The sequence below is a fragment of the Rhinolophus ferrumequinum genome, chromosome 19, assembly GCF_004115265.2.
Source record: "Rhinolophus ferrumequinum isolate MPI-CBG mRhiFer1 chromosome 19, mRhiFer1_v1.p, whole genome shotgun sequence".
Lineage (NCBI taxonomy): Eukaryota > Metazoa > Chordata > Mammalia > Chiroptera > Rhinolophidae > Rhinolophus > Rhinolophus ferrumequinum.
The window spans coordinates 30696701-30712363 of NC_046302.1; the positions used below are offsets into that span (position 1 = coordinate 30696701).

Genomic DNA, 15663 nt, shown 5'->3' on the forward strand with positions numbered 1-15663 from the left:
CATTTTATTTTGAAGTTAGACTTACGGAAAAGTTTTGGAAATAATATGAAGAATTCCTATATACTCTTTACCCATATTCCCCAAGAGTTCACCTTTTAACTCATTTCCTTTATCATTCACTTATTCTCACACATATGTAAACACATATTACTACTTCTTATCTGAAACATTTGAGAGTAAATTGCAGACATAATATTCTTCTTTCCCCTGCATAGTTCAGCATATATTTCCCCAAAACAAGGACATTCTCTTACATAACTACGGTGCAATGGATTCAGAAAATTAACCTTAAGACGGTTGTCATTATCAACCTACAGACCTTATTTAACTTTTGCCAGGTTTCCTTTTTAAGTTTCCTTTCCTCAAATATCCTTTTTAAGAAAACAAAAATAAATCCTAGTCCAGGATCCAACCTCTGATCGTAAGTTGCATTTAGTTGTCATGTGTCTTTAGGTGAGAGCAAACTATTAATATGTATTTTGTAGAATGTGCCCCAGTTTGGATTTGTCTGTTTTCATATGATTGAATTCAGGTTATGCATGTTTAGCAAGAATAAGTGATGCTGTGCCCTTCTCAGTAAATCATACCAGGAGGTATGATATTGGTAGCTATTTCTTTCATTCCAGGTGATGTTAACTTGACCACCTGACTAAGGTGATCTCAGGTTTCTCCTCTGTAAAATGACTAACTTTCCCTCCGTAGTATCGTGTGGGGGAGGGGAGACCTTTGAGACTATGTAAATATTGTTTCTCATCGATCTTTTACCCACTGGTTTCAACATTCATTGACGATTTGGCACATTCATTTAAATCCTTAGTCTTCCTGAGTGTTCCCAGGCCAGTGCTAGGAGATTGGAAAAGGGGACCATTCACTTCTTGTCCTCAGGGCCTTCAGCTGCGGGGGAGGAGGGGGGCACAAGCACAGCACAGAACAGTGGGGACATGGGCCCAGTGAAGTGATCCTCCCTCTGTGGGCAGCAGGAGGTCATAAGAGAGGTGCTCAGTTGGAACTAGAACCCCCTGGAGCAGGTGTACACTGAACTCAGGACAAGAAGAATCTGAATAGTCAGAAACCTGGAATCACATGAGAATCTGTGTTCATAAGCCATGGTTGAGGGCCCCAGTGGGACCCTGTGCCAAATGCCTGTCATCCAGGGAACCCCCAGGGTACTGAGAAGACCGGAACCACCAGGCCTTCTTCTGAGCCCTGGTCAGAGTTGGGGCAAGGTGGGGCAGAGGGGCCCGGCCTGGCATGTGCCAGGCCTGGGGTGCTTCAGAAGGGGCCCACGGGAAGCATTCATTTCCCCCACTCCATACCTCTTCTCACTCTTTCAGCAAACATTATTGAGCACTTACTATGTGCCAGACACTGAGTTCAGTGCTGAAGGCACAAATGCCCTTAAGTAGTTCATTAAAGGGGATGCCTTGAGCCCAGGGGCCTCTTCAGGGCAGCCAGCACTCAGGAAAGGCAGCAAGTGTCTTCTGCCCAGAGTTGAAAGCAGAATAAAGTGGTGGGTAAAACACTGCTGAGTTCTCTAGTTCAGGTGACTCTCACCTCAAGAGCTAGGCTGAGGGCATTCATGGGTCCCTCCTCTGCCTTCTTTCTCCTCCGCTGCCCTTCCCCACCCAGCACTTAGCAGAGAGCTCTGGGCCTGTTGGAGCTGGGCTGACTCTTGGGGACCCAGGACACTTGCTCACTTTGCAAGGAAGGAAACAGGCAGAGAGGGCTGAGTCTTTCCAGGACCGTCAGCTCTTCACTCTTCTGTCCTGTGGTTAGACCATGTGTCTTTGTTTGAGGCTTGAAAATAGTCAGTGAAGAAACTTCCGAGTGAAGAGACGTTACACACGTGCGTGAATAGGCAACCTCTTGCAATATAATAGATTAAAAGTGTGGAATTTGCCGTGGCCGGGGGAAGGGCTGGGTTCAAACCCCAGCTCAGTCACACCGCGTGACTGTCAGCACACCACTTAAGCGCGTCTGTAAAATGGGGTCCAGGGTTGTTTGGGAGGCTCACTGAGGTGCTGTCAGTGTCTGGGTGGCGAGTAAGTGGATTGTTTTTAAACAAGGCCCCGTGTCTTCCCAGCATACTCCCCGTCTACCTAAGACATCTGGTGGTTCTTCAGAAGGTCTGGGGGCCTTTGTTCCTCCAGGCCCCACTCCCGCGGGATCTCTTGAGCCCCTGCTCATCCTCCAATATTCCACCCAGGTGTCTCCTCCTCCCCAGTCTGCGCTACTTGCTGCCCTCCTCGGGGCTTTCCTGGGCCCCCTGCACAGTTCTACCACGTGATCCCGCAGTGGGCTTTTACTGTCAGGGAACCTCATATGGGGGTGAATGTAGCTGATTTTGAATCTAGGCTCCATTCCTTTCTTGCAGTGTGACTTTGGGCAAGTTACTTACCTTCCCCAAGTCTCTGATTGTTCATCTGTAGCGTAATTCTGCACTTTGCAGAACTACTTCCACGATTAGAGATGACACCCATAACACACCTGGCACTGTGTCTGGAAGGTGGCTACTTGTGCACTCTCTTCATCACTCCACCTCAGTCCTTTGCACAGTGCTGGTGTTTGGTACGTGCACTATAAATATTGGTTGAGCAGGTTAGGGAACACATATACTCCCTGTCCCAAGGAAATTTTCATTTAAAAAGCAGAACTAACTAAGTGAGGCCCAAGTGGAACCCAAAGAAAAAGTCCTAGCAGTGGGATCCAAGGCCCTGAGCAGACGTGCAGTGCAGGGGGGCCGGTGTGTTGCGTCAGCCCAGAGACCCTCATGCTGGTTCCCAGGGGCAGCCCATGCAGCCCACACCCTGCCCATCATGCGGGGTGAAAAAGAACCACAGTCGCCCTACTTGGAAGTCCCTCTTTGGACCCCAAGAGGAAGAGGGAGACAAGGTTGCCAGCACCTGCATCCACTGGATTTCCTGCCACCCCAGTGCCCATGGCCCCGAGCTGGGCCCCAGGAGGAGGTAGGGAGAGAGGGACAATGGCCAACGTGATTCACATGGAGACTCGAGACGCGAGGAACCAAAGCTCAACCGGAGGAGTACAAGGCCTTCAGAAATGGCTAAAATTGCTCCTTGGTTTTGAGTGATGGAAAACCACTTTGCATTCATCTGAAGAATTTGCTTCTAGTTTTTCCCAGAGTTCAGTGTACTGGGGAAAACAGAGCTGACACAGCTCAAAAGGTTTCTGAACTTCAGGTCGCTGCATAAAATGTTAATAGATATTACGTTTATTTCAATTTAATTTCCTCTCCTTGTTAATAATAAAAGCTAAGTGGCTCTTTGGGTTGTTTCTCTCTCCTTCCGTGCTCTCCCTTCCGTCCTTACCATCAGCAAGTGTGACTAGGCAAGGAGAAGGATGGACTTAGTAGCAACATGTTTTGTAACTCACCTTTAAGAAGTTCAGTTCCAGCCCAGATAATCAAGGAGAGAGAAGGGAAGAAAAGGACTGGTACCTAAGCCAATATAGATGATGCCGTTTCTTAAAGGTAAAATTGGAATTATTGAGAGAAAAAAATGTGAGAAGAAGGAGGGAAGAGAGATAGGAGATGTGAAATAAGGGTTGGAGGGAAGCAACTGTGCAGGGAATTTGCAACCAAGCGCGACATGATGTAGAGATTAAGAGAACAGCTTTGCAGACAGATCTGGGCGTGCACCCTAACTCTGGGTCATCTCGGAAGGACTTCACCTCTCTGGGCCTTTTTCCTCATCTGTAAAATAGAGATGATGACACGTACCTCAGAGAATTAGATGAGATTATAATCAGGCAGCTCTTATCACAGTATCCACCTCAGAGCAAGCACCGCATGAGTGATAGCTGCATACCCATGCCTTAAAGGGAAGAGCCCAACTGGTTAGAGTGTGACTTGAAAGGGCCTGATTCTTCTTCTCAGCCAGTGGGGTGCTGAGCATCCCCGGGCCTGGCCGAGACTCCCATGGGCCAGCTGTGGGAGCCTGGGCACGTCACTAGCTGGTTCTGGGTCTCCCTACGGAAAAACGATGATAGCTGAGTTCCTTACACCAATGAACCCCACATCTATACACTAAAGACCAGGGTAAACAAACACAATGGGTAACACTGGATGGAATGGGTGGCTTGATTCAGGGCTAGGAAGAAGAGTTTTCATTGCACACTTTATCATAGTTTTTGAATTCTGAAATACATGAGTGTTGCCTACTCAAAACAATAGATAACATTTGTAAACTGCAAAGACCAAATTAAGATGCAGCCTGAGGCCATATGAACCAGGAGGCGGATGGCTGCAGACAGTAACCGCAGTGGCCTTCGGAATGCTCTTGGAAGAAAGAAAGGACAAAGAGAGAGGCAGGGGTATAGGCGCATCAAGTAATTGGGGTCCCCGGAAAAGAGTGGTGAGCAGTGAAATACAGCGGTGTGTGCACCTCAACATGACAGGAATTCTCTGGGCATGTCACTGGCTGACTGGACTTAAGAGAAAATGACTTGAAGTGGCCTGGTGTCAAGTTCAAGCTTGCCTCGGTTGGGATGTGAGTTGTCAATGGAATCGAACTAAAGAAAGGGAAGGAGGAGGGGATCAGACCCTGAACTATTATTCATGCATAATATCTGTCCTGTAAAGGAATTTGCAACTCAGAGAATTCTTGGGGTGGGATGTGGCTGTGTGTGGCTGTATCTTATTTACTCCTCACAGCACTTGGGGGTGAGGTGTATTATTATCCCCATTTTAGAGATAAGGAAACTGAGACTCAGAGAGGTTAAATAACTTCCAGAGAAACACAGAAGGTATGTCAGAGCACTGGGATTTGCATCCCAGTTTACCAGCAAAGCCCATGCTTTTTTCACTCCAATGCACTAATCTCCACCCTCCTTCTGGTCTGGGCCAATCCTGGTCAGAACTCCACAGAAGGTGCCAGAGGACTGGGGGTGCTCACAGTTTCCTGAGGAGATGAAGACTTAGGCTAGCAGGAGGAAAGAGGCGGAGGAGTGGCGAGGAGGAGCCGGGTTGCTGGTGCTGGCTGCGCAGACTTTCACCTCCCTTACTAGCCAGGCCACGGAGTATCTGGGGGTGTTGAAGGCCAGAGACTGATGGGAGGGAAAAGGGCAGGTAACCAGAGGGAGGACAGCTTAGAGAAAGAGAGGGAGGGGCGGTAGAGAGAAGCGGCTATAAAGGAAAAAGCTTACGCTTGCACATGCGTATCTGAGGGCAAGGAGACGTTGGCTCTGCACTTATTCCAAATGTGCTGTTGTTACTTCAAAAGCATTTCCAGGAGACCTACCTCTTTGGAATGTGATTTCAGTTGTTGTTTCCTTCCTTCCTTAACTCATTCATTCAGGTAGGCAGTGCATCAACACTGAGCGAGGATCCAACTGCCAAGGGTGAATAGTCTCTGGAAGGTGGGACAAATGGTAGCTAATAATTTTTATTTGGGGCAGATTCCATTTCTGGAGACAGACAAATGGCATTCACATCAAGTCTGATACTGTCCCCTTGGGCGAGGCTGGGCCCCTGAGCTCACGTCCCAGATGGCCCTTGGGTTCAACCCGGGTGTAATTCAAACATTGGCTCTGTAGACCCCTTGCCAGGAGGAGCTGCAGATTTGCCTGGCCCAGCAGCAGCAGAACTTGAAAGGTGGAGGACTTGGGGTCACTCGTGGGTGGGGAAGCTCTGGGACCGTCTGTGTCTCATTGTACTGGTGCTGTGTGTGCAGGAGTGGGGGAGATCCAGCTCAGGATAGGGAAAAAATCAGATCTTTATAAAACCCCAGGAAGAGATGGGAGCTATTAACTGAAAGTTCTCAGTGAACATATTTTTTGTACATTAGCATTGCACAGAAAGGAGAGAAGGGTGAGAAGAAAAAAGTGAGAGAGAAGACAAGAGTACAAAGGGGGTAGGTGAAGAGCAGAAAGGCTTTTGAAAGTGCTGCTGGAAGGAGCCTTGCGGGAGGCCTGGGGCTCACCCCAGGAGCCGGGGGCCCCCTTGGCTAAGGCTGGGAGGTCGCAGTTCCCCCCATGCTGCCGCTGCGGCTCCTTGCTGCTCAACAGCCTTAGACATCAGTGCAGCAATGAAAACACGAGGGGAAACTAAGTATCTACCAATGAAATGACTTGATATCTGGGATTTGCTTCAAAAGAACTCAGGAGTTGATGCATGTTGACACTAGGTGATGGGTCCAGGGGAGTTCTTTAGGCTTGGATCTGTACTTTTTATTAAGTTTGAGATAAAAGGTTTATAATAATAAGTCTCTTCAAAATAGGGGAGCTATGAATGAATTACACACTGCAGGTACAATAATAGCCGAGAATATAAGCTATAGAACATAAGCAGAAATTGATGAGAATTGTGTCTTGGGTTTTCTTAAATGACACTGCAAACCACGGGTTCTTAACCAGGAGTGATGGATGAGCTGCTGGACCTCCAATCTCTCTGTAGTCACGTGCAAAGTGACCTGACAGTTTTCAGCAAGTTTTCAAAGAATCTGACTTTCCCCCACAGGTTAATAAATTGTATTCTCTCTTAAATGCACTGCGCATACATTAGTTACTTGGTGTGTGGTTTTTAAACAGAGGGTTTATTTTCTAGAACTGACATATTCACATCTAGGCCCCGTGTTTTCATCCCTTCTCTTTAGTCAAACTTGCCTGTAACAGAGCACAGCTGGCTGGCCTGCTTCACAGCCCAGGACCCCGAGACACCCATAGTGGAGGCGGGGAGGGCTGTGCCAGAGAGAAGGGTGCACAGTGGGGAGGCGGAGACAAAGGAACAGAAGCTGTCTGGGAGGCCAGTGAGGCCCCTTAGGGTCTGAGACAGTGACAGGAGGAAGCGTTGTTGAGGTTCGTCATCCTCTGGCAGATTCATTGGTTTAGTTGCAAATGTCCAACAGAAACTTCGGTTTTGAAGAGTCTGAGGCTTAAAACCCAAAAAATTCATTAGAAAACACCTTTCTATTCCTTATACGGTAGCATAACACCCAGTCTGATCTCATGCCCTTTGCAGTGAGTTCCACCAACAAGCGCAGGGCCCCACCGGCAGGGGCAGAGCAGGCTGTCGCCTGGGCTTGCAGGCTGGAGGGCAGGGGAGGTGTGGGGTAGTTCAGTGGACAGTGAGGCTCTCATCTGGGAACCATCGCTACATTTAAGTCAAGGCTTGAAGTCCTGTCCCGTTTCCGAAGAGTGAAGGCCAGCTAACTTTTCACAAGCGAGTGGGAGAAACAGGGACTTGGCCCTGGCCCTGGCCAAAGAGATGAGCTTGAACACAGGGTCCCGGTATTGCTCTGTAACTGGGGCTCTGAGCTGCTCTCCACCACTCCCCTTCAAATATGGGTGAGGGCTGAAGCCATTCCCCACTCCAACAAGAGTGGGGCACAGACAAAGACTTTCGTCTCTCTGACCAGGCATCTGAAACCATGCAGCTTCCTCACCCCTTATGTGGAGGGAAAAGGAAACCCTAGGTGGGAGTCTGCCTATCCCTGGAGCAGTCTGCAGGGCTGCAGGCTGGGGACCAAGTGTGCGGAGGGAACACTGAGAAAAAGGTCTGTCCCAGGAGGAGCCTGATGCAGGCTTGTGGTGGGGGTGCATCCGTCTGGGCTTTCACCTCAGAAGCTGCCCTGTCCCCTTCGCCTCCCCTCCCGTCCCCCGTGTCCTGGTTCACGTCCCTCCTCATTCTCTGTTCCTCATCCTGAAACACCTTCCTTCTCAAACCTCCTCTGGCCTTCGGGGCTTGGGCATATCTCTCTGTGTCATGATGGAAACATGTGCAGCACTCCAGGAAGCTGCTCCCTCTATACCCGCCTCCCCATCAGAACCCTGACTCTGAGGGCGCCATCCAAGAATCCTGTTTCCTCCCCCCATGCAAACTGTCAACAAGGGGAAGGTACAGGAATCACAAGCAAAATGCTTGGCAAGTTTTGGGTTGTGTCCTCATCATTCTTCCTTTATTGTGGTCCCTGCCTCCACCGCCTCCTGCCCTACTCAGGTCTGGTGGCCTTAGTTTCGTCCTGTCAGGGAGGAAAGGGGCACTTTCAGTTGTGTTTGGGCACCGTGCGTGACCACCCCTGCCCAGGAAGCAAGAGAATGGGTTTGCAATGGAGACTTTCAGAGATACGTACCAGAGGAATTTTTCTAAGTGTGGAACTGGACCTTGTTTTACTGCTCCCATCACCTTCCAGAAAGCGCTCCACACTGCTTAGGCTCTAAATGAGGGCTGCAAACAGATTCCATAAAGAGAAGGACCAAAGCTACTTCCATGGCCACCTTTGGGGCCACAAGACACAGCTGGCCAGATTGTGAGAAGCACAGACCACCGAAAAAGTTTTTTTAAACTGTGCTTTATTTAGGGCTAAGCTGGAGAAAGCGTCATCCAATAGTTACAGGTTACAAGGAGTTTTAGGGAGTTGAGTGTGAAAAGAGCAGTTGTACTGAACTGCAGCTGTTTTTTTTTTTTTTACAACATCTGGACATCCTAAAAGGAGGAGCCAAGAGGAAGAAAAAAAAATTTAAATAATAATTAATCAACAAAACAGAAAGAAAGACAGGAGGCCTGAGAGGAACCAGTTGTTCTTCTCAAATAAAAAAGGAAAAAAATGGTAGGTCCAAGAGCCCCCCGGCCTCCAGATGAATTGGGCGTCAATGAAAGGAGGGATTGAGGCAGAATGCCAAAGCAAGTCTTCCCAACGGTGCAAATAAATTATAATAAATATGTTATACTTTAAAATATATGTGTTCTTAAATAATTCAGTGTTTTTTTCTGATTCTGAGTTTTTTAAGCAATGTCTTTTTTAACTGCTCTAAAGTCATTTACCAAAGATAAATATCGTGCTTTCATTAAATAGTTTCCTTGTTTTTTTCTCTATCATTACAATTAAAAGTCCTACAAAATATGCAAATTTATTTACAGAAAAACAGAGCCGGCATCATTTAAACATCCCTGTTTTTCAAAATTCCTTGTAAACAGTTTCAGAAATTCTTCAAAGATTGTTTATTTTTCTCTCTCTTGTTTAAGGTTTTTGTGTGTGTGTGTGTTGTTTTGTTGTTTTAAGATGAAAGTTCCCAGGTCTCCCTTGCCCGGAAAGTCTCTGGAGCAAGCATGGAAGGCGAGTGAAGCGGAAGGTGTCAGGGCTTGCGGAGAGCGGGCGAGCGCGCAGCTCCCGGGAGCGAAGCGAGGCGAGACGAGGCGAGGCGAGGCGAGGAGGCGAGGCGAGGCGAGGCGAGGCGAGGGCGGCTACAGCGGGCCTTCTGGCTGATGGCGCGGCCTCCACCGGCAGTGGGCAGCCAGGAGCCCGCAGGTCAGGGCAAGTCCGGCCTGGCCCTCGGGGTCAACGGCGTCGTCCGACAGCACTCGCGGGGACAAGGGGTTGATGCTCAGTCTAAACTCTACAAAAGTACAGTCCTACAACATCTGGGATTTTAGCAGTAACGCTAACTTCTATAGGTTTTTTTTTTCCTTTTTTATTTTTTATTTTTTTATTTTTTGCTTTCCTCTAATTTTTCTTCTATTATATAGGTATTTTAAACTTCTCCTTTTTAAAATTCTGTACAACTATTATGATTTTTAAGAGGGGGAAAAGTTAGAAGCATTTACAGACTTTTCACAACAAATATCTTGCCTTATAAGTCCCTTTTCTTCCCCTCCTTGTTTTCTCACACTTCACAGTTAATGAGTTTTAATATTTTTGTTGCTTTCCCCAAATATCCACCAACTTGTTTATCTCAACAGCTCCAACCAGACATATAATACAGAAAACCATAGGAAAGTGTCATAGACTTGAATGAGGGTAATCAAAGCGCCTCTCAAAGTATCAAAGAACTATTACCTTGCTGTTTTAAAAGCATTGAAGCATAATTTTTTTCCTTTTTTTATGGTTTTGTTTTTTTTTTGTTTTTTTTTTAATTTTTTATTACTTTTTTCATAGAATCGCTCTAAGCTGTTTCAAGAACAGCCAGAAGGCAGGAAGGAGGTTCTCCTCCGTTCCCCCTCTATTGGACATAGAGCTACACATCTGCAATAAAAAGTTTGGTCCTTTGGTCCCTAAATAGCTAAAGGAATGACAGATAGAGATGCTCGGTGGCGACCTCCCAGCCGCCCCCTGGGGACCAGGTCCCACCACACCGCTTGCCCCAGCCTGCCTCAGGCGCCCACGGGCTGGAAAAGCCCCGGGGATCGGTAAGCAGCGTCTCTTCCCAGTTCCCAGCCCTTCAGCCTCCCCATCTGGTCGCAAGTTAGTTTGTTTTAAAAGTTGCCTTTTTTGTTTTGTTTTGTTTTGTTTCCTCATTTTTCTTCATCTTCTTCTTCTTTATGTCATATGTATTTTCCCCCAAACACGTGCCCTCTGAACTCCACAGACGCTATACTTTCCTTGAAGAAATGTTACAGTCACAGAGAGTGTCTGGAGTCCTCAGCTTGATTGATATTGGCTGATATGTCAAAGGTGTCATCCAACAGTTCTCATTTATAAATAGAGAGAGAGAGAGGTTTGTTTTTTAATGTAGCCCATTCAGCATCCTGCCCTAAAATGAAGAAAATCAGGGCTGATTAAGCCAAGAGAGGAAACACAAAATGCATCCAAACACCAAAAGGAACCTGCCTGGGGGTTAGGGCGGGAGCTCTGGGGGATGGTGGGAGGGAGGGACAAGACCACTATGAGAATTAGTCATGATCATGATACATAAAGAAGAAATTGACTCTTCTATTCCGAGTAAGAAACCACTGGGATATCTAGTGGTGATGCTTGTAACTGAGGTTTAGTTGTTGGGAGAGGGGTCTCGATTTGGGTTCCTTTAGAGTTCTGGATTAGGGTATGGCTCAATCTAAGGGAAGAATTTGGGACTGTGGGATATGAATTCATAATTAAACTGATCTCTGAGGGCTCTAGCCCAGATACAATATGTATACAGAAGCCTAGCAAACAAGACAGCAAAAATCTAGCAGCCCAGCCCACTCCTCCCCCGCGTGAGGAAAAGAAGGAAGAATGATCCGTGACATTAATTTTGCTGAATCCTTGCCCAGTTTCCAGCCAACTGCTTCTTTCCCAAAGTAACTATTTGCGAGGCTATGTATATATATGTATATCTGGATATATGTGTAGAATATATTTACCTGCACATATGTGGCTATACATGGATATGTGTGTATGTATATGCATAGATACACACATACACACACACACACACACACATAATATTTTTCTCATACATGCCAGGAAATTTAGAGGAAATTCAGAACTTCAAGGGTGTGGATGGGAGAACCTAAAAGAAGTTAGAACAAATCTAATCATCAAACAAATTAACTCAGACGGTTCTCGATTTTGTTTTGAATGGTGGATTTTTGGTGTTTTGTTTTGCTTTTAAGAAAAAAAATCATGATCTGACTAGAATCAAGAGGAGAATGCTTAATCATTGTGAATTAACAAATGAGACTCATCTCCATTCTAGCAAGCAGCTTCCACTTATACATGGGGGTGACTGGTTACATCAAGAAAGTTAGAACTGCAAAGCCCCCAGTTGAGGGGACAACGTCATGCGTATATCAATCCATGCTGGCAGGTTTTTCACACTGTTGATTCAACAAACAGCAAACCGTACACAGCAGTCTAAACAATTACAACACCAAATAAAATAATAATAAAATTAAAAAACACTTGTCAAGGACCCTTTTTCAGTTGTAAACAAAAAGGTGCATTTTGCTTTTGTCAGTACTGTTTTTTCCAAACCAACCAAAAAACCCTCCCAAAACCCCAGTCCCCCACCTTCCCTCCCCACATTTAATTTAGCAGAAGTGGCTACAATACAAACCTTACAATTGTTACCAGGCTCTCTCTCTCAGAGGCCTCTGGCTTTGTACTCTAGTTATTTTAGTTTAGAATTTTTTTTTTTTTTATCATTCTGTTACTGTAGAGATTTCATTTTTGTTTTTGTTTTTCCTTTTGAAGTGAGATTTAAAATGGCCTAACTGGAAAAAGACCAGACCTAGGAAAGTGTCAATTGAAAAAGGCCCCCAAATTTCTAGAAAAAAATAAAATCACAATATTTTCAAGTGCAAGTAAATCAACCACGCATAGATATTTTTAAGATGTTTTCCTTATTTTTAAGAAAAAAAATAATGCTTTGCACAGTTAAATGATCCCATGTTCGATAATTCAGGAATTCATCTTTATTTTTACTACTTTTTTTTGTGCTTTTGTTTTGTTTTTTTTCTCTATGTGACATCTAAAGAAGCATAAAAAACGCTGAACAAGAAAAACCAAACAACAGAAAGTAAAACCACTGCAAGCACCAAGAACGAAACAAAAATGAGCACAGCAAAAAAGATCGTGGCAGCACAAAAGTCAAGAGAATGCACGTGTGATCATGACTGGCCAATCATCAACTGATACAACATCCAAGAAAAACGCTCCAATCACAGCACCTCCACGAAACTTGACGGCAATTGTCATGCAACCGATTCTTAGCCTTGTTACATGACGCCATCATGTCACACTGTGAACTTTGAGTTGATTTGAACTTACGGATGGGGGACTGTTTTCTCCACTCTCATGTGATTACGTGAACTTTATTCCTAGCTCAGCGCGAGACTGTGGTGGATTTGACTGGCCCTGGTTGGGTTGTTGGAATTTGATTGAATGACAAAAGAAGAAAAGATTTATATATATATATTTATATATGTAGAGAGAGAGAAAGAGAGAGGGGACAAGAGTGTGGGCAATGGGGAAGGAAGCAGTGGGGCAGGGCGGGTGGGGTCAGGGAGTGTGGGAGGGGAGGGAGAGTTGGGTGGAGGGTGAAGAAGGGCAAGGAAGAAGTTAAAACAAAATTAAAAGAAAAAATATTTATACAGCACCAGACCACAGCATCAATCTAAAAGCTCTGATGAGAGAACAGCAGTCAAATCATAAGAGAACTGAAAAGAACTCAAAGGATGGAGGAAGCTGGCAGACAAAAGACATGGGCACAGCAACACACACATACACACACAGTTGTTTATGCAGACACATGATACACTGTGAACAGTAGCAGAACCTCACACAGGGCCACTAAGGGCATCCATCATGCGTTGGGGGAAGGGGGGGCATGGGCGGTTTGGCGAGGGGGCCAGAAAAAAATAAAACAGCCCCTCAAACCACCTTGGCCGGCAAGCAGATCAGGGAGCACGGTCTCTGCTTTATATCACCCTTGATTCTTTCTCTCTCCCCCAGGTGCCGAGCTCTCCTCACCTCCCCAGCCTTCTGTGGCTTCAGCCTGTGGACCAGCAGGGGGAGCCTGTCAGGGTGGCCCTGATTTGCCAGGTAGGTCAGAGGCTGGCTAAGGCGACTCTTGTAGCCATGGGGTCCATCCCTGAGACACTTTGCTGTCATAGTACAGTCCACATTGGCAGCCACTCAGCCCTCCCCCTCTTCGGGCTCCACCTTGGCCACCACCCCCAGAGAAGGGTGTCTCCACAGCACAAGCACCCACTGTGTGATGTTATGCTCCTCTCCCCTTCCGCTCTGCCTCAACCCTCTTCCCTCAGAACCTTCAGGAAATGAACACATTTAGTTTTCAGCTTTAGTGTAAGTCACATCAACAGCCTTGAACATCTATAAACACACGTGGGCTGGGCACTACTGACTTCATTTCATGATCACCTGACACCCTTTGCTGTGCCCCCAAGGTGGCCCACGTGACCGAAGTGAGGCTGCTTCTGGGCACACATAAGGCCACACGGAAGACTGCAGGGCGCCCTGCAGCCTAAGGAACACAAACAAGGACAGTCCACCAGAGAGGGCCCCTGGATCTCCAGTCTCTGTCGCTGTCACTTTTGCTCTGCTGAGCTCGCCTACTCCACCTCGTCCTCCTCCATCCCTTTACACCCCCAGCCCCCCCAGGTACAGCTTTCTAGACTGACCCGTCTCACCGGCCCTGACCTGCCTTCTTTCCTGATGGAGCCCTAAGTGGCTGACGCTGGGTTCCCCTCTCTGTGGAGCATCATCAAATTACTTGCTTGGCCTTTTCTGCTGCACCCTTCACCCTTTCATGGTCCCTTGCCCCCAGCCAGGGAGCCGGGAGAGGGGGTGTCCTAACCCTCTCCGCTGCAGTCCTCAGGCCTGTGCCAGAGCCTATACACCAGGTTTATCAGCAGGGTTTCTAATCCACTAGGCTTCTACTCTCCACTCCTTCCTTATTTTCCTTTAGGGAGCGTGGAAGGGAAGACAGGGGTCTTGAAATGTCACTGTGCATAAGCTACGAAGCAGCTGTGAGGTGGCGATGTTAAGGCCAGATCCGGCCTCGGGCGCGGCCTTCACAGAAGAGCTCCCAGCCCCTTCTCCTCCACACACCCCTGCCCTGCCTGGCGGTCCACGCTGGGGTCTTGCTCTTCCAACAGCACTTCTCCCTTACTCAGACCAGGGCCCATCTGCACGCCCACCAGGTCCTGACGTGCCACCCTCCCCTGCATTACCAACCCCTCCTGGAAGAAAGTCCTTAGACCCACCCAGGAGATCCAACTGGCAGATCCCTTTGGGTGGGACAAGAGGCCTAAGAACAGAGGACGGCAGTGCTATCAGCTGTTGGCTACAGCAAGTGCAACTAAGGGACCTTCCGGGGACCCCCCCTTCCCCCCCAGTCCTGAGCACTTCTCCTACTTTACCCCCTCTGCTGTGTTCCTCTGCCCACCCAGCTGCCCTCCAGCTGCCCTTCAGTGCCTGGCACCATCCTGGGTACTGGGGATTCAAGCTGGAGTGTCACGCAGCCCCTCCTCAAAGCTCAGTCCAGGAAACTTTCTCATACATACTCTCATCTCTTCCACACGCCTGGCCCCGGCCTACAAGCACACTCTTATACTCACTCAACCCCTATGGAGCTCCCCGGCGTTCTGCACGTGAGCAGCTGACTACTCTCTTCATTAGGGAACCGCTGTACCTCTGCTTCTGGGGGACCCCTTCCCAGCTACCCTCCTGAAGAGCCTCACAGAGCACAGCTCAGTGGTGGCAGCAGGGTCACCCACCAGCATGCGGGAGTTTGAATTAGGCCTGGGACGCTCCAACTCATGACCTGGGTGAGGAAATGATGGTCAGACTGAATCAATTCCGAGAACAGGTCCTGATCGCAGCAGGGCTCTGACCAGGGAAGGCCCAGGCCCAAAGCCACCGCCTAGCCCAGCAGGTCAGACCCACAAAGCACAGAGCAGACACTGCAAACGCACTCTCAGAGCCGAAGCCCAGGGCCCAGAAGGGACAGGACTCCCACAGGAGTCAAATAAGATGCTCGGTGTGTCATCCAACCCAGAGCCACCCCCAGCTGGGGACCCAGCGCCTACTAGGGAGCTTGGTAGCGGGACAAGGGACTCAGGTGTTCTAGCCACTAGCTGTAGACCTGGCCTCGTCCGTGTTTTTGCCTCCTCTTCCTGTCTGTTTCCTTCCTCTTAGTTTCCTGGTAAACATTTCTTGGAGAAACTGCCATCTTAGCATAAGAAAGCACATCCAAGCAGCCAGAGGGGCAGGGGCAGCAGGAAAGCCAGGAACCCGGGAAAGAAGGCGAGCTACCCTCTCAGAAGACCCAACCCCAATCTCTCCCACCCCCCAGGCTTCACTTTATGGAACCAAAGCCCAACGATGCTCCTCCCAGCTCCCCACAGCTGCCCTGTTAGGTCCCCTCTCCTTCCCCGGACCTGTCACACTCTCATTCGGACTTGACCTTGGCCACCAGGCCTGCTGA

The 15663-nt window shown here is 47.9% G+C and overlaps 1 protein-coding gene across 50 annotated transcripts in view; it reads right to left on the reverse strand.

Annotated features, from left to right (window-relative positions):
- Window positions 1-8306: 8306 nt before the first annotated feature.
- Window positions 8307-15663, reverse strand: part of CELF4 (CUGBP Elav-like family member 4) — a 298098-nt gene continuing 290741 nt past the window's right edge. For 46 of the 50 annotated variants that reach the window (XM_033087302.1, XM_033087257.1, XM_033087301.1 and 43 more), the window contains one exon: window positions 8307-10485. In XM_033087302.1, the coding sequence (XP_032943193.1) occupies window positions 10459-10485 (27 nt within the window). In that variant the 3' untranslated portion in view covers window positions 8307-10458. Of the gene's footprint in view, window positions 10486-12163; window positions 12570-15663 lie in introns of those variants that run through there. The other 4 variants (XM_033087299.1, XM_033087282.1, XM_033087255.1 and 1 more) reach the window with 2 other exon arrangements.